Genomic DNA, 21651 nt, shown 5'->3' on the forward strand with positions numbered 1-21651 from the left:
AAGGGACATCTGCAGTCGACACCTCTATTGGGCCGGTTCTACTAAATGATTTCGTACTTCGAGTTGGTCTGCCATAATACCCTAGAAATGGTGGGAGCCGCGCGGTCTTTGATAGACTAAACTGATAGTAACGGCTGTGCGCCTTCAGATGAATAGAGCTGGCCTGTAGGTGATCGATAGGCTGCATATTAGTAGCGGCAAAACCCTATGTTTTCCAGCCAGTTCCGCTTTCCTGATTTATTTATGGTGGTTATGGTGTACCCCTATTATCTACACTACGATCTGCCTACTGGCCCTGCGCTCTCGTTATCATGGTTTGGCAATAAACTTTCTATACGGTATATTATGACCCTATCATGTGCCAACTATCCTTACATCTGGGGGCCCCCAACAGGGAGCTTATTTTTTGTGTAGTTGTGCAAGATTATATTAATCTACTCACCATATTACAGCACACATGGGCTCTCTCATCAGAATCCAGTGATAGCACACAAGGGTTTACAGGGAGCCTCTATTATATTACAATATCCTCTGCATTACAAAGATAATCTCACTACTATTTGTGTTTTCATGCTTTACAGATATTGTACATAATCACAATGAATATAAGAATGCGCACATCAGAAGAATATTGCAGAACAGTTCAATGGGTACCAAACTTGGCATCAAGGGATTGAGGTCCATTGTGGATGCAATGAAACCCACATGCTCCCGACCTATAGATTCGTATTCAGAATATGATCCTAATGACTATTCTGAGCTCAAGGAGTCAAAGGCAGATGGCCTATCCTGTTCACCCAATAAGGTGCATGTTCTAATTTGGCAAGGTTTTATTGGTTGCACATATCTTGCATAAGGTGTCTTGCATTTCTTTTGCTTCGTTGCACCGCCATCTTCTTAGTTTACTCGTGATATATGTGAAGATGCCATGTCCATCCATTATCAACACTATTCCTTTTGTCGTCATACCATGTTTTTCCATTCAAATGTTGTTCTTGTGTTTCAGACATCCAAAAGGAAGAGGGTAATTGCAGAACCTGAAGGAGTACAAGCAAAGTCCTTGAAAAAGGTGGTGCTACCGGAGAAATCACATAGCACCCGACGTATATTGGCAATAGTGTAACGCCCACGATGCGGCTATATCTCCCACGTGTCGAGGCACGACTTAGAGGCATAATCGCATTGCGGTTTTGTCGCAAGAAGGGTCATCTTCACACAATCCCATGTAATGAACAAGAATGGGATAACGAGAGTTGGCTTACAATCGCCACTTCACACAATACATAAATAATTCATACATCATCCAAAATCCACACATAGACCGACTACGGTCAAAACCAAATGAAAATAAGATAACCCCAAATGCTAGATCCCCGATCGTCCCAACTAGGCTCCACTACTGATCATCAGGAAAAGAAACATAGTAACGACCACGTTCCTCGTCGAACTCCCACTTGAGCTCGGTTGTGTCATCTGCACTGGCATCGTCGGCACCTGCAACTGTTTTGGTAGAATCTGTGAGTCACGAGGACTCAGCAATCTCACACCCGCGAGATCAAGACTATTTAAGCTTATAGGAAAGGATGGTGTACTGAGGTGGAGCTGCAGCAGGCACTGAGCATATATGGTGGCTAACATACGCAAATGAGAGCGAGAAGAGAAGCAACGCAACGGTTGCGAAGCTAGAAATGAGCAAGAAGTGATCCTGAAACTACTTACGTTCATGCATAACTCAAACCGTGTTCACTTCCCGGACTCCGCCGAGAAGAGACCATCACGGCTACACACACGGTTGATGTATTTTAATTAAGTCAAGTGACAAGTTCTCTACAACTGGACATTAACAAATTCCCATCTGCCTCATAACCGCGGGCACAGCTTTCGAAAGATAATACCCTGCAGGGGTGTCCCAACTTAGCCCATTATAAGCTCTCACGGTCAACGAAGGATAAACCTTCTCCCAGGAAGACCCGATTAGTCTCGGAATCCCGGTTTACAAGACTTTTTGACAATGGTAAAACAAGACCAGCAAAGCCACCCGAATGTGCCGACAAATCCCGATAGGAGCTGCACATATCTCGTTCTCAGGGCAAAATGGATGAGACATCCTACGAGTAAAACCAGGCCTCAAGTTTCCCCGAGGTGGCCCCGCAGTCTACTCGGTTCGGACCAACACTCGAAGGAGCACTGGCCCGGGGGGTTAAAATAAAGATGACCCTCGGGCTCGCGAAAACCCAAGGGAAAAAGGCTTAGGTAGGCAAATGTAAAACCAAGGTTGGGCCTTGCTGGAGGAGTTTTATTCAAGGCGAACTGTCAAGGGGGTCCCATAAATCACCCAACCGCGTAAGGAACGCAAACTCAAGGAACATAATACCGGTATGACGGAAACTAGGGCGGCAAGAGTGGAACAAAACACCAGGCATAAGGCCGAGCCTTCCACCCTTTACCAAATATATAGATGCATTAATTAAATAAGAGATATTGTGATATTCCAAAATATCCATGTTCCAACATGGAACCAACTTCAACTTCACCTACAACTAGCAACGCTATAAGAAGGGCTGAGCAAAAGCGGTAACTTAGCCAAACAACGGTTTGCTAGGAAAGGATGGTTAGAGGCTTGACATGGCAATATGGGAGGCATGATATAGCAAGTGGTAGGTAGCGTAGCATAGCAATAGAACGAACAACTAGCAAAGCAAAGATAGAAGTGATTTCGAGGGTATGGTCATCTTGCTTGCAAGGTTCTCAGAGTTGTCGAAAGCTTGATCCTCGTAAGCGTACTCAACAGGTTCCTCGTTCACGAACTCGTCTCCCGGCTCTACCCACAGCAAGAACGCAAGCAATGGAACCACAATCAATCACGGGAAATGCACAAGCAACATGATGCAAAACATGCATGAAATGCGAGATGTGATATGCGATGCATATGCGTGCTCCGGAAGAAAAAGGATGAACAAAGCAGTAACTTGGCAAACCAAGTATGTCACTGGAAAGATGAGATGATTTCGGTCGAAATCGATATAAAGATCACCGGAAACGAATGCACGGTTTGCAAATAGCAAGCAAAACAAGAATGACACGATTCTGCGATTAACAGCATGATAGCACTTAGAATGCAACAAGTAACTATGCTACAGCACTCCAACACAGCAATAAAGTATATGGCAGTGATCTACAGAAGATTCTTGACAAAAGATGAACACTGAGCTACGGCTAGATCACACAATAACAGGTTCAAACAAGCATGGCAAAAGTGCAAAAGATATCAGGTTCACAGACTGTAAAAATACTGGACATGACAGAAACAGCATCAGGTAGCAATGTCCAGAGCAAGAAAAACACATGCTACAGGAACTTAACATAGCAAAACAAGGCATGGCATGAATCTACTAAATGCATAGAACAAAAAGCTCTTACTTACCATGAGCCCAAAAGGATCAGAAGATATGATGGCACCCATGTAAACATAGCAAGTTTCGTTAACAGGTTTCAGACTTGGCAGAAAACAGAACATGGCATTAACAGATTTATGAAGGCATCTTGGTGAGCTTGATTCACTCATCATAAAGCAATGCAGGACAAAACAAGCATATCTACAGCAAGATGGCATGTTTATGAAGCTAACCATGGCAAGAGTAAATTCATATCATGTATGGATCAACTACAACAACCTTGGCAAAATTGAATATCATGTTAACATTCTGCCAGGAACATTTTATAGCAAAAGTAGAGCAAGATTAAGACATGCTAGGGCCCTCCATAATTGCAAACAAGGAAATGTATGGATAGACCAGCACTATATATACAAAACATCCTTACTGAACATACCCAAAAGAAGCATGGATCTCACTGTAGGCACATGGATACATGGCAACAAAATAACAGCGGTAACAGACAGCAAAAATCCCGTCCCTGGAAATAGAAACATCACGAAGCCTAGTTTGCATGATTGTGCTAGTCACGACATAGATCACAAAAATACATGGCATAGACCTCTATAAAGATGACATGGCATAGATCAAAACACCTGTAGAGCTCATGCCCATAAGATGCACACATCAATTGCAACAAAAATAACAAAACACCAAGTTCTGATAAGTAACAGGAGTAAACATCATATAGCACTCTTGCACCAGAGATTTGGGCATCAAGATGGACTCAAACAAGCATGGCACAATGTAACAAAATGAAGAGCATCTCGAGGCGAACATTTCGATATATCATGCACGCAAAACGGATCAGTATGCGATGAGATATGATGCGATGAACATGAGCACATAATGCAATAATATACGGGACTTGGGGGATTTCCGGGGTCAACCTCTCTGGATCTGGATCTGGCACGGAAATCCAGGCGCGGCGCGAGCTCGCGGGGGTTCGGCCGGAGACTTGCCGGAGGAGAGGGAGAGGACGAGGCCGGAGTAGAGCTCGGGGGAGGGAGGAGGCGGCCGGAGGAGGTGCGGGCCCGGCGTCGGGGGTCGGGGTCGGCGGAGGACGCGGGCTCGCGGGAGGAGGCGGCGGCGGCGAGGAAGACGCGACGGCGGCAGGGCGCGCCGGCGAAGGCGACAAGGCAGCGGCGGTCGGCGAAGGGCCGGGCGGCGGAGCGCGGGCGCAGTCGGGCAGCGGGAGGCGCCGGGCGCGGGCGACGGGGCACGAGCCGCAGGGGGCCAGGCGCGGGCCTCGCGGGCCGGCGGCGTGGGACACGTGGCGGCGGCGGATTGGGCAGGGGCGGCGGCGGACGTGTCCGGCGGCGGGGGATGTTTTATCCGGCGCGCGGAGGAGGAAGAGGTTAGGGTTTGATCTGCGATTTGGAATGGGGAGGCACACATATATATAGGTAGAGGGAGCTAGGAGATTCCAAATGAGGCACGGTTTTCACCCACACGATCGTGATCGAACGACCGAGAGCATGGAAGTGACTTAGAGGGGCTATTGGGCTGTTTGGAGGGGGGTTTTGCTGCAACACACAAAAAGACTTTGCGGTTACCCAGTTAACCGTTGGAGCATCAAACGACCTCCAAAAGGAACGAAACTTGACAGGTGGTCTACCGGTGGTATACCAAGGCCACTTGACAAACCTCGGTCCATTCCGAGAACGTTTAACACCCGCTCACGAAGAGAAACAAGAGGGATACGCCGGTGCATGTGGGAGTGCCGGATTGCAAAACGGACAACGGGGAAAATGCTCGGACGCATGAGACGAACACATATGCAAATGAGATGCGCATGATGACATGATATGAGAGATGCATGACATGAACAAAATGCAAAACGAAAAACAAGACCCAACCACGGAGGGAAATCATAACACATAGCCGAAAATGGCAAGAGTTGGAGTTACAAATATGGAAAGTTACATCCGGGGTGTTACAAATAGAACCAGCGCGGCAAAACCTAGGATATCGCAACTATGCTGGTCGCTGCTTTGCTCTTGTGAATACCTATTGTCCTATCGCTGTCCTTACATTCATACCTGGTGGATTATGTGACATCATTGTGTATTATAGCTTGCTTATCCGCTGTTTGCTCCAAATTATCAGATCTATATTAATGCTTAAATTAATGTAGAATAAACCCAATGCCTATGAAGAAATTTAGTTCTGCATTGTTCTTGTAAGTATCTGTTGTCCTTCATCACTGTACTTATATTTGTCAGCTAGTTCTTCATGTACACTTTGCATCTTATTTCCCTTGTCCTCCATTTTTCTACACATCAGATCTACATTTACTCTTGCGAAAATATTGAATAAAACTAATGTTACTGAAGAAGTTTAGCTCCGCATTGCTCTTGTCAGTGCCTTCTGCCTGTATGTTGTATTTACATTTGTACTCTGCATCTTAAGTTAAATAATCGCCATTTGTTCCTATATTTTCACATCTATATTTACTCTTAACAAAATGTAGAATAAAGGCAATACTCTTGAAGAAGAGTGTGCGGTAAACTTCTTGAATTGCCCCCCCCCCATCAATATGGACAAGGCCTTTATAGAGTCTGTCTTAACTACTAATGTAAGTTTGTCCTCCTCGAGCCTTCAAACTTTGTTGCTTATATTTGGATAGCTATGAGTGCAAATGCTGTTTATTTTTGTCGTCTACATCAAATTGTTTGTTCAAAGTTTATAAAGTAGAAGTACATAAACATAAGTTTGTCCTTCTCAATTTCAGTCTTTAGTTGTACAATCTAGTTCCTTATTCGTACCATGTAAATTAAAGTAAACATAGCAAGTTATCTTCTTTAGCACTATGTGTATGCTTGTGTTCTTGATCTGTAATCCAGTGGTGTGGTGAAAACTACCAACAACAGCACAATGTCATATCCTGCTATGTCTCAACTATGAACAATGCCATATTATATTAATGTTATTTAAATCGTGTCTCTTTATTTACCAATCTGAAATGGTATAAATTGACACTGCACTCACCATTCATGCTTATATGTTGTTTAGAACTACATCTATGCTTGTGTTCTTGATCTGTAATCCAGTGGTCTGGTGAAGCTGGCCGCTCCTGCACAATGCCATTTCCTGTTGTCTTAACTATGAACAATGCCTATTATGTTAATGCTATTTTAAACCGTGTCTCTTTATTTCTGACAAGAAATGAGATGAATTGACAGCGTTGATGCTTACACGTGCAAAACCTATTATCTACCTACTTGTTTCTCTTTCAGGATGACAACACTGCTGCTAGGAAGAACTGCCACAGTGATAGTGAGACGAACCCATTGTTTGTCCCTCTAACACATATTCCAGAGGAGAAGGCAACACATACCGAGGGTAGGGATACAACCACGAAGTCACATCTTGATGTAGTGTCAAACTTACTCAGTGACACAAGCTCGATGAAGTCGCCGCCTGAATTTGTTCGACTTCTTCAGTCTAAAATTCAAGCAGAAATACATGCTTCCGCTCAAATACAACTGGAACTCCAATCTCTATGCAAGATTAACCGCAAGTACAGGATCTTTATTGATGCTATGCAGCTTAAGTTGGTGGATATGAGCGCCAAAGAAGCGCAGTCTCATCAGGTTGCTAAGCTACTTGCGCTGCATCTCCTGGGCCGGGCTAACCTTTCTTGAACTGTGTTGAAGTGTTGTCGGTTCTGTCTATTATTTTGTCCGCCTGTTAACTTCCACTGGTGGCAACCTGCCCAGTATATGTAATTTGCTGTCTGGTTGCCCTTTATTATCACTGGCGACGAACTTTGATGCCGAGGGGATGCAATATGCTGTAATTTCTTTGTTGTATAGTCTACATTTATTCTTGGTCGGTATGTTGTAATTTAGGCCGGAAGGTTCAGTGGATCTCAGTATTGTCGGTCTTCAGGCCGGCCCGTTACTCATATGGGCCAAAACCTGGGCCTATAATCATCTTGGGCCATTAGCAGGTCTAAACCTATAGTTATTTCCCGCCTTTAACAGGCCGAGTAAAGTTCTGTCCAGCTGGGCCAGAGAATACCATGGGCTTTTAAAAGGCTAAAACCTAGATTGGGCTAGCGTTGAGCCAAAAAAATTCACGGGCCGAAAAATTCACGTGCCAATACAGGCCGAAACCGCCTAAGGCCCATTTTGGCCCAAATAGGACGAGCAATTAACATGCCAAAATATATCTCGGGCCTGTTTGGCCCAATAAAATTATGGGTTTTAAGCAGGCCGGTATCTACACGGGCCATAGGCCTAAAAGTGTCACGGGCCATTATCGGATGGGCTGTAAGCAGGCCAGATTCAACGCGGGCTGTAATTAGGCCCAACTGTTACACTGGCCATTAACAGGCCGACAGGCCAGTTGGGCTGAAATTTATCCACGAAGACTACGGGCCGTTAAGAGGCCTAAAGTTACTTCGGACAAGAAATAGCCCAGTTTCTGCATGGGCCGTTAAATGGCCTAAAGTTAAACCGGGCCCACAACGTCCCAGATACACCACGGGCCGGTAACAGGCTGAAACTATTATCGGGCCGAACTCGTAAACGGGCATTTAACAGGCTGAAATACAAACCTGTCTTTGAATGGGCCCAAAAGAACAGTGGCCTGTTAACGGGCCTGATCCGATATGGGCCGTAATTTGGCCCAAAACACGGCAGGCTGTGAACGGGCCTTATCTGGTATGGGCCTCAATTTGACCCAAAACATGGCAGGTTGTTAACGGGCCAGCCCACTAGTGTCTGAAAAAACATGGCGGGCCTTTAGCTGGGCCGGCCTTTTCACCGGAATGGGCCTCTCTTGGGCCGTGCCACGTATCGACGTATCATAGGCGCCTCCTGTCCAATGAGTGGATGACATCTGTCCCAATGGTGAGCCAACACGTGTTTCCTCCGGCCAATGAGAATTTTACACGTGGAAAATCCCCATTGGTCCGGGCTGTTAACAGGTTATCGGATCCAAAACTGGACCTGATATCTTAACGGCGAGCCATTACGGTCAATGCCACGTGTCGGTCACCCTTGACGAAAGCACTTCTATGACGCGCGATTTATCGTCATGGAAGTCGACACTTCCATGATGATAATTTTGGTAATGTCATGGAACACTTCTACGACAGCATAGGTATGACTATCTTGATTCTATCATAAAATCATCATGGATGTACATGCATGACAGAAAACGTGACCTACTGTGACAAACACGTATCATCACGGAAGTTTATTTTTTTGTAGTGTTATGACCCGACGAGGAGGATACTAACCATAGCCTGCAATCCGGGCATTCGCCAATCCACAACCGGCAATACTACCCCACACAATCATGAAGTCGTGGAGCACGAGATAGGTGCAATCCGCAAGGGAAACCACAAACTCTAATCCACACAGCCATGAAGCACAGATTAGGAGCGACTTTTCAAGGAATCACGAGAATAAGGATAACAAGAGCTCTCCAATCTCAGGAGGAGTCTATGTCTTTGGTTTTCGATAACAATGGCAAAAGTCTCCCACGAAGGGAAGAGCTAGCCTATTTATAATAGGGACAACCCCCTGTATAGGTGTGAATGCAAACTACACTGGAGTAGGCGATGTTGGCGACATCGTCAGTTACTCCCACGAGGCATCGCCTTTGGAGGCCTTCACCTAGTCAGACGAGCTTCTGTCATGATATGTCACCTTGCCAACATGGTTGGTGGACGTTGTTGGGGTGGGGTTGGGCTCGGATAGTGCGGGGGTCGCTTGGGTACCGTAGATCGGCGGGTTTTAGAGGGATGGCCGGGGCGGTGGCAAGCAGGCTTGGGGGAGGGGGTTTTGAGGGCAGGGCGGGGTGGCAGTGGCAGGCGGTTAGGGATGGGTAGGCCGCGGGGAGGAGGAAGAACTGTCGCATGGGAGGAGAAAGAATATGAATAGGTGGGGGCGCGATGCTGACCGTTGGGTGCTGATCGAACGATCAAGAGAGAAAGTAACCGACACTAAAATATTTTTCAGTTATCTGACTATAGGCGGTTCCCAATTTTTTTTGGAAATGGAGGCGTACCCCCGGCCTCTACATCATAATGATGCATGCAGCTATCTTATTAAAAAATCCACGAAGTAGCACAAAGTCATAAAGGTATTACAGCTCGCAAGCGGAGCGAAACAAATGAAAAAAAGAAAAGTACATGCTAACAATCACAACTGGTACGGCAATATGAAGGATAAGCTCCCTAGACTCCTATCCTGTTATGCGACCGCCATCCGAACCGGTTGAATATAGCCCATGCTACCATCTCCCACTGGTTGCACCCAGTAACCAAAGGATCCCTAGAGTCCATGGGAGTGAGTAAGGACCACGTACGGATCCATGCGGTAGCTCTGAAGATGACCTGCAAGAAAGTTAATGTGTGTTGTCTGTTAAAAATCAAATCATTCCTACAGTTCCATATAGCCCACAGAAGTGCACATAATCCAATCCGAATATGAGCCGCAGTAGTATGTTCAACCCCAGCTAACCATGTTCCAAACAACGACTCAATGTCAGTTGGAGGATTAATGTTGAAGGCTATATAATCGTTCTCCAAAGCAATTTGGCGAGTCGGCATTCAAGGAATAAATATTGTATTGTTTCATCATGATCACAAAAACAACAACGTGAACTACCTACCCATCGCCTCTTGATTAAGTTGTCCTTAGTGAGTATTACCTGCTTGTGAACGAACCACATAAAAAAATTAATACGCAAGGGAACCTTAACCTTTCAAATATGCAACGATCTTGAGATTGGGCCATAATTAATCAAATCCATATAGAAAGATTTCACCGTAAATACCCCATTTTTAGCTAATTTCCATTGCGTCAAATCCGGCTGGTCGGAGAGTTGAACATCTATCAATCTCCGAACCAAGTGCATCCAGGCAGTCCATCGCTCACCAACTAACGCACGTCTGAACTGGATATTCAAGGGAATCGTTTGGAAAACTGTGCCTACGTAATCCTCCTTACGTTGCACAATGTTATAAAGGGTGGGATATTGTATGGTCAGGAGTGTCTCTCCTAACCACGTATCCTCCCAAAATCTTGTTGACATCCCATTGCCAACCAAGAATTTGAACAAGTCCTTCGTTCTCATAAGCCCCTTCCAGAATGGCGAGTCAGTTGGTCTCATGGTAACCTGGGCGAGCATTTTCGACTGTAAATACTTATTGCGCAAAATCTGTGCCCACATTCCCTTCGGCTCTGTCTCTAACTTGTAGAGCCATTTGCTCATAAGGCATTTATTCTTGATTTCTAAATTCTCAATACCGAGACCCCCCCCCCTGGTCTTTTGGTCGGAAAACGATATCCCATCGCGCGAGACGGAATTTCCTCTTGGCCTCATCGGACTGCCAGAAGAGCCGAGATCTGAAGAAATCAAGTCGCTTCCGTACCCCTTTCGGAATCTCGAAGAACGATAGTAGGAACATCGGCATACTAGTCAGTACCGAGTTAATCAGCACTAGCCGACCTTCATAAGACATAAGCTTGCCCTTCCAGCAACTAAGCTTTTTTTCAATTCGATCTTCGATACACTTCCATTCTTTAATGGTTAACTTACGATGGTGAATCGGTATGCCCAAATAACTAAATGGTAAAGAACCTAATTCACACCCCGAACAATTGTCTATAAGTGTCTTGCTTGTCTTTGGCCTTCCCAAAGCAGAACAACTCACTCTTGTGAAAGTTTATCTTTAAACCAGACAATTGTTCGAAAAGACATAATATAAGTTTCATATTGCACGCCTTAGCAATGTCATGTTCCATTAATAAGATAGTGTCGTCAGCATATTGTAAGATGGATACTCCTCCATCGAGCAGATGGGGAACTAACCCCTCCACTTGACCATGCTGCTTGGCCCTGCCAATAAAAATGACCAACATATCGGCCACTATATCTTTACTCCTTTAAAAGAGCCAGGTGGTGTTGATGGCCCGTCTGCCCTCTTTGATGGGATAGGGATAAAAAAATATGCAGCAGCAAGAGGAACCGCCATCCTGCCTCTCCATTACGTGAAGCCACCTCGAACTAAAAAAAAGAATCTTAATCGAGTACTACTGTTCTCCCGAAGCACCTGCCAGCACCGGCCTTTCTCCCCCAAAATCTGTCCGCCTCGTCTCTCCCATCGCCTGCTCTCATGGCCTCCCCCGATCCCGTATCTCTTGCCGCCTCTCACCTCCCCCAATCCCGTATCTCTTGCCGCCTCTCTCCTCCAATCCCACTCCCCGTTCTTCAAACTGTCGATGCCGCACCGCCATGCATATTACTCCCGGGGTTCCCCATCCCTTATGCTCGTTGTTTTCTTCTCTGCCTCCCGGAATACTCAGTTTCCGCTGCCCTGCTCGCTCGCCGTCGCCGGTACTGCCGAGTCGCCCGCTCAACGTCGCCGAAACGAGGAAACTGCAACCCCTGTCGGCGTGTTCGCTCGCCGTGCCAGGATTGCGTGGAGGCCGCTTACCCTGCCGGCACGCCCGCTCGCCGTCTTCGACCGCTTCGAGGTGGCACCCCCTGCGGGCAAGCTCGGTCGGGAACTGCAGCGCCGCCTCACGATCGCGCGGACAGTTCGTCTTGGTCTGCGCTGCCTTTTCCCCTTCAAAAGACCGATATGGCTAAATTATGTATAATTCAGAATTTCAAATGCTGCTACAGTGTCTGTTATTGTCAGATAATGCTTGGAAAAAAGTCTATAAAACATGCTCTTTGCACCTATTATAGCAACAGACATGTGTACCAATTCCGCAGGCTGTTGCAAACGGGGGCACTAGAAAGTAGAAACTAGCAAAGTTGCCAAAGATCACTGATTCTGATATTACATTAACCAAAAGAACTTCTAGAGGGAGGAGGCCACACCAAAAGAACAATTAATTTTTTTCTTTTTTTTCGAAAATGGGGGACTCCCCGGCCTCTGCATCAGAACGATGCATACAGCCAAGAAAAAAAGAACAATTAATGAGTTGAGAAATGTGAATGAGCGCTTGATCCCATTGTTCCCTGCGTTTATTCCTTTTGACAGAGTTTGGGAGTTCACCCTAGATAATGATACACATGTTGGTAAGTGCTTAAGTTTTCTTTTGTTCGTTCTAACTGTTCTTTTGTAACAAATTAACTATTAATATTTTTCTGTTCAAATGTTAGATGTTATTGGCATGGTTTTATTTGTAAGTTCTATGGGTTATAAAGACGGTTTCTACAATCGGAGGATCCCAGTGAGAAATATTGTTCTGCTAGATGACACGTATGTGTATCTTATGATTTTCAGTTATCGAAATGAGTCAAAGTTCTTACATTTCTCTTCTATATTAATTGATTTTGTAGCTATAATATTGTCAAGTTAGTTGTATGGGGCAAGTTGGTGACTAATAATCTAAGTGCACGGGAAAAACTCGCCCAGGAGCGTATAATTGTCGTGGCAACAATGTTACGTGCAGAGCGCATCGGTAAGTCTAAGTCCATGCATTTTTCTATGCATATAATTATAACGTGAAAATAAATTTTGCTAATATATTGATGTTTTGTCTTTAATTAACTAGATCGTGGCCTGCATACTACAGACTTAAGTAGGATGCACTTTAACCCGAACATCACAGTAGTGCGTGAATTAAGGCAGAGGTAATTGGAAATTTGGTTGAAATTATCCACTATTTGCTTTATACGGTATATTAAATATTTACAAATAATTTTCTATAGGATCAACAATGATCTTCCTGGACAATCACCTCCATGAATCAAAAGAAGATGAATAATGGAGTCGTGAAGCAAAAGTGAAGTCTTAGAATAATAGGATAATGCGTTACTTAAGCTAGGTTAAGCTACTTTTGAACCGTGTTACTTCACTTTGCTTAATTTTGGGTGTACGGTGCCGTGGACAATGATGGGAAGTGCTTTTGTGATCCGTGTTGTAACTGAATCTGAGTTTAACTTATGAAGTGAAATCTTAAGGTAGTGTAATGCCAAGACCACTTGAACAACATATCAAGTTGGTGTGATCTCTGGGTAAAGTAAAATGTAACAGCTTGGAGGCATGTTGAGTCGCAAATAGTTGTTCACATGTGTTAGCTAAGGGTAGATGTAATCAAAATGAAATGGTGTGTGTGGCTCCATGTAACTCTCTGATGTTTGTAGCGTCGTTGAACAAAGACTTTCTTGATGTGGCTAAACACTAAGCTTCTCTTGACGAAAATCATAGTACTACATATTTGGGCTTGTACTTTTGTGATTCCAATTTATTTCATGTGATTCCGTAGCATAGCACGGGCATCTTACTAGTTAAACAAGAGAGGAGACATGGAATCTCCTTGTCTCAAACCCTTGTGTGTCTGAAAATAATGACCAATATCATCATTAACCTTGATTCCAACACTACCTTTCTGGATTTGAGAACCCACTTGGTTCCGCCAGGCCTCACTAAATCTTTTCAGGCGGTTCCCAATTAATTAGTCAATTCTTCAATGGATAGGCAGAGGTCGTGGTCGAGGTGAGGAGCTCGTGAATTCCTTGTGGTGTTCACCATTTGGTTGTACCGCTTCCTGCGACCATGTGCACCAACGGTGAAGGCTTCATGCCCCGCGTGTGTGCACTGAATGACATGTGCAGCCTGCGGCGCGACAAGTGGCATGGCATCCTCGCCGCCGTCACATGAGGTGACGTTGGTGAAAATAAAAGCGAGGCATGTCACTGAGCTCAAGAAAACCGTTTCTGCCTTGTGCCCGCGTGCCCATGCAGCCCTCCCTGTATCAATTGGGTGGTTTACACGTTTGGTTCCCGTTTGAGTCGCTGACAGAGGTTCAGTTCATCAGTTGGGTGAGAAACACAACATGCGCCGTTGAGGTGCAAGAAGAAGAAAATAACGGGAGGCAAACGGAGAACATCTGACAAGAACATCAACGCCGGACCTGTTCAAACCTTGCTAACAATATTTAATTAAGCCACCCAGCATGAGAATCACAAAGCATGATGCGCACAATGCCCCCATTTTTCCAAATAAATTTGCCCTCTTCCGTCTCTGCTGAGTGCAACACCACCAACTTTCTACAAAACTAACGACACCATCCACCAATATTTCACCTCCTCTTCATCAATCATCACCCAGCTCTTCGGCTCACTCCCACCCAGATTGCTTTTCAAGTTTTTGACCCGACACCACCCACCATTTTGCCAGTAGCAACGTCTTTGAAGCGCTTTTTATTAACAAGTCGGCGCGACGAGGCTCATCCGGGGACGTTGAAGTGGAAGAGCCAGGATATGACGAAGGCGAACACCATGCAGGCCAGGAGGAAGTTGAGGAACCGGTGGCCTTGCCAGAACCTCCGCGTCTCGTTCGTCGGCGCTTGGGTAGCTGCCGAGTTGCCTGATTCATTCCACTGCTCCATGAACTCCGCATCACCGAAACCAACCACGTTGCACGCCGTCGAGCCGCAGATCTCGCAAATCCTAAGACAAGAAAAGACAGGGACATGTTTAATATACTGTTTCCCACATTCAAATAACACAGAACAAGGTTATGCTTATATTTCAAGAGTAAACGATGAAGCGCAATTTCGTTAATGTCCCTTCAGCGGTTAATTAACCTCTGTAATGCACAGACAATAGCAATATTGTACTGAACCACTGCTCAGTACAGTAGGCAGTGCAAAGGCATAAACCAGTTACATCTGAATTCTGATCAAAGGGAAATATCAACTCAGTAGATGATACTAATACTATGCTTGTGATCTGGTCAGGAGGCTGTAGTATCTTTGCAATTTTTATGTTGCCTCTTAAAGACTTAACTAAATATGCCTACATGTATGCCTGTTGGTAGTTGGTACCATGCATAAGAACATGGCCTCACTTCAATAGTGTCTTCGCTTCTATGCAGAAACAACACAAATACTGTATCAAGGTAAAAGATCTTCCACATTTAACAACTTCAACCAAAACATTAGCTGATGTAATAAGATCACATGAGAGAAAAGGTTTTTTCAGTAAAAGACGGCATAGCCCTCACTAGAATAGCTTCATTAAGAGAGTAATGTATGCAGACAGCAGACAGAAAATAGGTTGCCTATCCATTCCGATTCTTTGCATTTAAATCTTAAAGAGGCTCTTGTTGCTATCTTTTCGATGAAGCTTGCACTCCGAAAGGCATATTTAACTAATTGCTTAAAGATAATATCACATTCCGAAGTTATTGTATGCAGATTAGAATATGTAGCCCCATTCTTTTTACAGCTGTTGTATCGCCTTCATCTTCTTCCCACTTCGTTTTTACTACCATTGTCAAATAGAATTCCTGCACTAATTCATTAGCATCGTTGTAAGGACAATGGGCGAAATCTTGCTCTCAGAAAACAGTGTGGACCATGCTTAATTCTGAAAACTTGAACGAGGAGCTGCTAAATAACTATTCCTGCTAAATATGTACTGCTTATAACTTTCGTGCACTTCTCAAATTTCTGACATGAACTTAAAGAAAAACCTTTATGTGGGAATATCTCAACGGAACCCTCCTTTTGCCCCCAACAAGATGGTGACCATTTTGGCTTAGGGTATGTTTAGATTGTGTAACCAAATTTGACCTTACCAATATGTTGGCGATGACCAAAAAATTGGCCTTTATTTGGATTGTTACCAACTTTTTCACATGCCAATTCTGCTTTATTTTTCCAACAATGTCTACCAACTCATGGATAAGCAAAACCTTCACCAATATTTTGGCTAGCAAAACTTTCGGTAGTGCAATCTTAGGCAAAAGCCAAACACACCCATAGAGCAGTGAGTTGCAGTGAGTTGTGATTGCTGGCCAATTCTCATGAAGTATACCTAGTGGAAGGTGACACAATAGCAGCCCCCTCTAGAATCTAACCACCACAAAGGCATTTCCACAAAAATCAAACAGAAAAGGTCGACACTTCCACTTACGGATATCAAGAGAATTACACAAGAATCTGCACGAAAAGGCGGCCGGAGGAAGGAATCTGACTTTACCCATCATACCGGGATTCCTAAGCCTTTTACTATAGCCTACTGTTCGATCATACCCAACTTTTACACTGTCCCCTCTCACCTCCTTGTAACCTACTTAAATAATGCTAAGGATTCCTCAATCGTGTTCCTGCTAAAGATTCCTCAATCGTGTTCAAGCATCCAGATGTTATCTTTTGCAGGCATCTATTATCCTGATAAACAAAACGATGACAGGTTTGCAGTTTTACCGAACTCGCCATAGGAAACATTTTTATTTGAGTTGTTGTGCATGAACACTGACAGCTCGTGGCACTCTTTTATCCAGGTGAGAAAAATGGAAGTGGGGGAGCAGATGGATGGGCTTACTTGTTGCCCCTGATCTTGAACCAGGTCTCGGCGCACTGCTTGTGGGCGCAGGAGAGGTCGTCCTTGCAGGAGCAGCCGAGCACGATGCCGGCGCCGGACTCGGCGGCGGCGCTCTCGAGGCCGAGGTGGCAGATGCGGCAGTTCATCTCGTCCTTGTCGGGGCTGGCCTTGGTGATCTCGGCCGCCGGCCCCGCCTCCAGGTCGACGTCGTCCAGCGAGCACTCCGACACGCACGACTTCCTGTCGCGCCCGGCCGCGGCCTCGCCTTCCTTGTCCCCGTCCCCTGCGCCGGCGCCGGAGCGGGCGGACGCGGACGTCGAGGCGCGGTCCTCGAGGGCGGAGGAGTTCTGGCGCGAGTGCCATGACCGGTCCTCGGCGTCCGAGAAGCGCTGGCTCCCCTCCCCCTGCTCCTCCTCCTCCCCGGAGCTCTCCCCGCCTGGCAGCTTTCCTCCGCCGGCGACGCGCCCCCGCTCCAAGTCAGGCTCGGCGGCGGCGGCGGCGACCGCCGCTTGCTCGCCGTCGTTCGCCATTGCGCCCGCACGGAAAAAAGGCCACTTTCTCGAAGTAGAAACCTACAGACAATCCAGGAAGAAAAGGAGACGAGATCAGTCCAATTGCTCGCACGCCACCAAATCCAGACAAGAAGAGCACAAACAGGGGCAGGAGCAAACAAGGAACGCCGAAAGCGCGCACTGATTACCACTCACGCGGCCGCAGGCCACTCCAAGGACGCCCCGGCCAGAACACAATGCGGCCGATCACGGGAAGCGGCGAGAGACCCAGGAAGAATCCAAGGTTGGTAGAGCCTAAAGAGATCAGAAATATGCCCCTACCGACGACGCATGAGGTGGGTGGACGTGCCGGGATTTTTAATAAGTGGGCTCCTGATCCATACCCGCGGAAGGGGGGAGAGAGGGAGGGGGTGGACGCGATGGAGTGTGCAGTCCCAATGCCGAGCTAGAGAGAGTTCCGGCGGAGGAGAGAAGGGGGGAAGAAAAGACTTGCTGCGCGCTTGTCGGGCTGGGGAAGAGACGGAGAAGAGACGGGACGACGGGGTTGGAACGGTGTCTGTGTCTGCGTCACGACGGGTCGTGCTCAGTCTCCCCGAGTAGTAAATGGGGAGACGCCGCGTCATGTCCCGTGCGATTCCGTGGAATTTTTGGTTTTGGCGTCCAAAAGCAGAGCCCCACAATGATCGGTGTCAAATTCAAAAGCAGACGTTTGATTAGCAATAAGTTGTTTATAGTAAAACAAGATGATGTTCGGTACCGAAACTGCATATTTTGCTTAATCTATAAGTCAGATCGTTAGCCTAATAAATGTGTGGTACTACTGCGTATTTGAAACAGTTTTCTCGGTGCAAATTGCACAGCCAAACTTCACTCGGTACTTATTAAATTGTCAAAACTATGTAGACCACACCTCCAAATGTTCCAAAGCAGTTTTGGCTATTCCGAAGTGGTTTTATGTAGCGATGAGGATAAAAGGAGGATGTTTGAATGCGCGGGAGATGGTGGTCTATGTATCGACATTGAGAATGTTTTCTTTCGAAATAAAGTGCAGGAGACGATGGTGTATATATTTTCTTTTTTTTAATAAAGAAACATTGGACAAGGACACCACAATCCAAATAGAAACTCGAGTTGGCATCCATGGGGAGGTCGATGATGCATGATTTGTCTTCAGGAGGGACGTCGAGACGGGAATATGTGGTGGTTGGGTTACAAATCATAATAGTTATAGTTATGTATATATATATATGTGGACGTGTGTTAGATGTGTTCTCCGTTCCGGCATATTTGTAGTACTTTTGTCTATGACGTCTTTTTTTTTTGCAAAACTAATCCAGATCTATGACCAAAGTTCATCGCGAGATAAAACATCTCAAACATAATAAAAATTATATCGAGATTTCAAGACCACCGAACAACCACTACTGCCGCCAATGCGCCGCTATCGCCGCTCCTCTAACCGAGCCAGCTTGACCGTTGTCGATTACAGCAAGAAAGTCTTCGTGTACGCACCCTAAGGACCAGCGCCCGTTGATTACAATGCTTTGCAATATCCAGACGACACACTATTATTTCTAGAAAATGCTCTAAATGTAGCTCTTAATCTAAAATGGATCCTCACATTGTTTGAACAAGTTCCAGGTATGAGGTTTAATTATCATAAGAATTACTTAGTCCTATTAATTTAGAAGATAATGAACTTGATTCTTTCCTTTAGATTTTCCAGTGTAGAGCTGATTTTTTTCCTATTAAGTATTTGAATTTTCCCTTACACTTTGATAAATTGAGGAGCTATGATTTACAACCTCTAATAGACAAACTCCTTGCTATGATTCCAAGTTGGAGAGGGAAATTACTTTCTTATTTAGGTAAGTCGCTTTGATTAAACCTTGTCTAGCTATTATCCCGGTTTATGTGCCTTCTTTCTTCATGTTTCCAAAATGATCCATAACCCTGATTAATTCTCAGATGGCTAATTGTCTTTGGAGTGATAGTGAGGGTACAGATAAAATTCATCTTGCTAACCGGCCTTCTATTTGCATGAAGAAAGAATTTGGGGGTATGGTTATCCCCAGTTTATAGGATATGGTTTGAGAGATATATTTCCCATGAAGGTCCTCCCCCAAAAAGGATAGTAGATGCTAAATATAATACTAGATGCCCATACATTTTCTACTTTCATGACACACACACTTCCTAGTTTTGGAAAGGTTTTATGTGGGCCATGAAGGTAGTCAAATTGGGATATGAATGGGTTATAAGGTAATGGTAGGCAAGTTAGGTTTTGGGAAGATAGTTGGTTTAGGAATGCTCCCCTTGTTCCCCAATTTTGGGATCTTTATTATATTGCTAATGAGAAGAACAAAATGTTGTTGAACTCTCGCATGGATCTCAGCTTAAGATAGCATTTACAAGAACTTTCTCAAAGGAGATTTTTTTTTTGATTATTTAGTATTTACTGTAGACACTACAAAAAAAAGACACATCCGTGACATTTTGGGCCGAACAAAAAAAAATTGTCATACATATGACACTTCTATGACGATAATTGTGACAAAACCCGGTATCATCATAGATGTGGTGGGCTCCTACTTCTATGACAAAAAATCATGACAGAAAATGGGCTTTTCGTCCTGGGCGGGCCGGAGACGCAGCTGCATGACATTCTTTGGGCCGTCCATGACGAAAAAACCGTGGTAGAAGCGAGGGCGAGGAAAATTTTGGGAAGTTCCCGGTTACGGTGGGAGGTCGGGGGCCGAGCGATGCGTGTTTCTCTCGTACACGTACGCGCGTGTGTGCGAGGCGTTGGCTCTAACTGAACCCGAGCGAGGCGTTGGGCTCTAACTGAACCCGAGCGATTGCATTGCAGGCTACGCGTTACTGAACCCGAGCGATCGATCGATGGCTGTTAACTGAACCCGATCGAGCGATTCCTTCGCTACTGCTGCTAACTGAAGCCGATCGATGCTGCCTCTGGGATGAACAGTGAGCGTTGCGGGGGGGGGGGGGTTTGGATGAACAGTGAGCGGTGGTGTTGCCTCTGGATGAACAGGACCCCGTGGTGTGGTGGAGGGCTGGATGAACAGTAGACGGTGGAGGGGTGCCCGTGGAGGGGTGGTTGAACAGGACCCCGTGGTGTGGAGGGCTGGATGAACAGTTGACGGTGGAGGGGTGCCCGTGGAGGGTGGTTGAACAGGATCCCGTGGTGTGGAGGGCTGGATGAACAGTAGACGGTGGAGGGGTGGTTGAACAGTAGCCGGTGGAGTAGCGCGCGGTGGAGGCTGGATGAACAGGAGCCCGTGGAGGCTGGAGGAGGTCGACGGTAGCCGGTGGAGGCTGGAGGAGGTCGACGGTGGAGATGAACAGTATCCCGTGGAGTCCCGTTTTGCGGTACGCCACACCCCTCCCGATGAACAGGACCCCCGTTTCGACCGTAGGAGGTCCGTTTCGTCCGTTTTGCGGTACGCCACACCCCTCCCGATCAACAGGACCCCGTTTCGACCGTAGGAGGCCCGTTTCCTCCGTTTTGCGGTACGCCACACCCCTCCCGATCAACAGGACCCCCGTTTCGAACGTAGGAGGTCTGTTTCCTCCGTTCTGCGGTACGCCAGGCCTCGTTTCCATCGCCTGTTCCGTCCAAGCCCTCCCGATGAACACGACCACGCATTCCGTTCCGACCCAGCCGGTTGGCTCCCACGCGTTCCGTTGCCTCCCGATGAACACGACGCATTCCGTTGCCTCCCCATGAACACGACGCATTCCGTTGCCTCCCCATGAACACGACGCATTCCGTTGCCTCCCCATGAACACGACGACGACGCTGTTTCTCCGTTCCGACCCAGCCATGTACACGAGCCCTGGCCGTACGTATGCGCGAGTAGGCGTTCGAGACCCCGCCCGTATGTACACATACGTGGCCGTATTTTCTTTCTTGCACCCTGGCCGATGTACGTACGTGTACATACTACGTGCGCGCCTCTACTACGACACGTACGCGCCTCTACTACGACACGTGCGCGTCTCTACATCCACCAGTATATATGTACGTACACGTTCGCGACCAGAATGACAACGCTACGTACGCTTCGACCAGGTGGGTCCCGACTGTCAGGCACTTCCTTGCATGCGAAGATATAGCTGGTGGGTCCCAGCAGTCAGGGGGGCGAATCGTTTTTTTTTTTGCCCGGACGCACTTCCTTGCGTGCGAAGGTGTAGCTGGTGGGTCCCAGCAGTCGGGGGGAAATGTTTTTTTCACGAAATACGGTGGCCCGTCCGGTGGGTCCCCGCTGTCAGGTGGAGGAATAATTATTTTGCACGTAATAAGGAGGCACTTCCTTGCTGCGGCCGTGGACCCAGCTCTCAGCCTCTCCACGTACAGTCCACGTCCGATGGAA

General features: G+C 46.3%; 1 protein-coding gene and 1 long non-coding RNA gene across 2 annotated transcripts; one reads left to right on the plus strand and one right to left on the minus strand.

Moving 5' to 3' along the window:
• The first annotated feature begins 11596 nt into the window (after positions 1-11596).
• LOC123074981 (uncharacterized) lies at positions 11597-13489 on the plus strand. Its single transcript, XR_006436074.1, has 3 exons — positions 11597-12871; positions 12965-13043; positions 13122-13489. It is a non-coding gene; the product is annotated as an uncharacterized lncRNA (long non-coding RNA).
• An 820-nt stretch (positions 13490-14309) lies between these two features.
• On the minus strand, positions 14310-17828 carry LOC123079764 (uncharacterized). The gene is made up of 3 exons (XM_044502566.1): positions 17446-17828; positions 16746-17317; positions 14310-14864 (listed from the first exon to the last, which is right to left on the minus strand). Exons 2-3 carry the CDS (start codon positions 17273-17275, stop codon positions 14642-14644), a joined length of 753 nt encoding a protein of 250 aa, XP_044358501.1. The 5' UTR covers positions 17276-17317; positions 17446-17828; the 3' UTR covers positions 14310-14641.
• Positions 17829-21651: the final 3823 nt, after the last annotated feature.

The sequence above is a fragment of the Triticum aestivum genome, chromosome 3D (genome assembly GCF_018294505.1).
Source record: "Triticum aestivum cultivar Chinese Spring chromosome 3D, IWGSC CS RefSeq v2.1, whole genome shotgun sequence".
NCBI classification, from domain to species: domain Eukaryota; kingdom Viridiplantae; phylum Streptophyta; class Magnoliopsida; order Poales; family Poaceae; genus Triticum; species Triticum aestivum.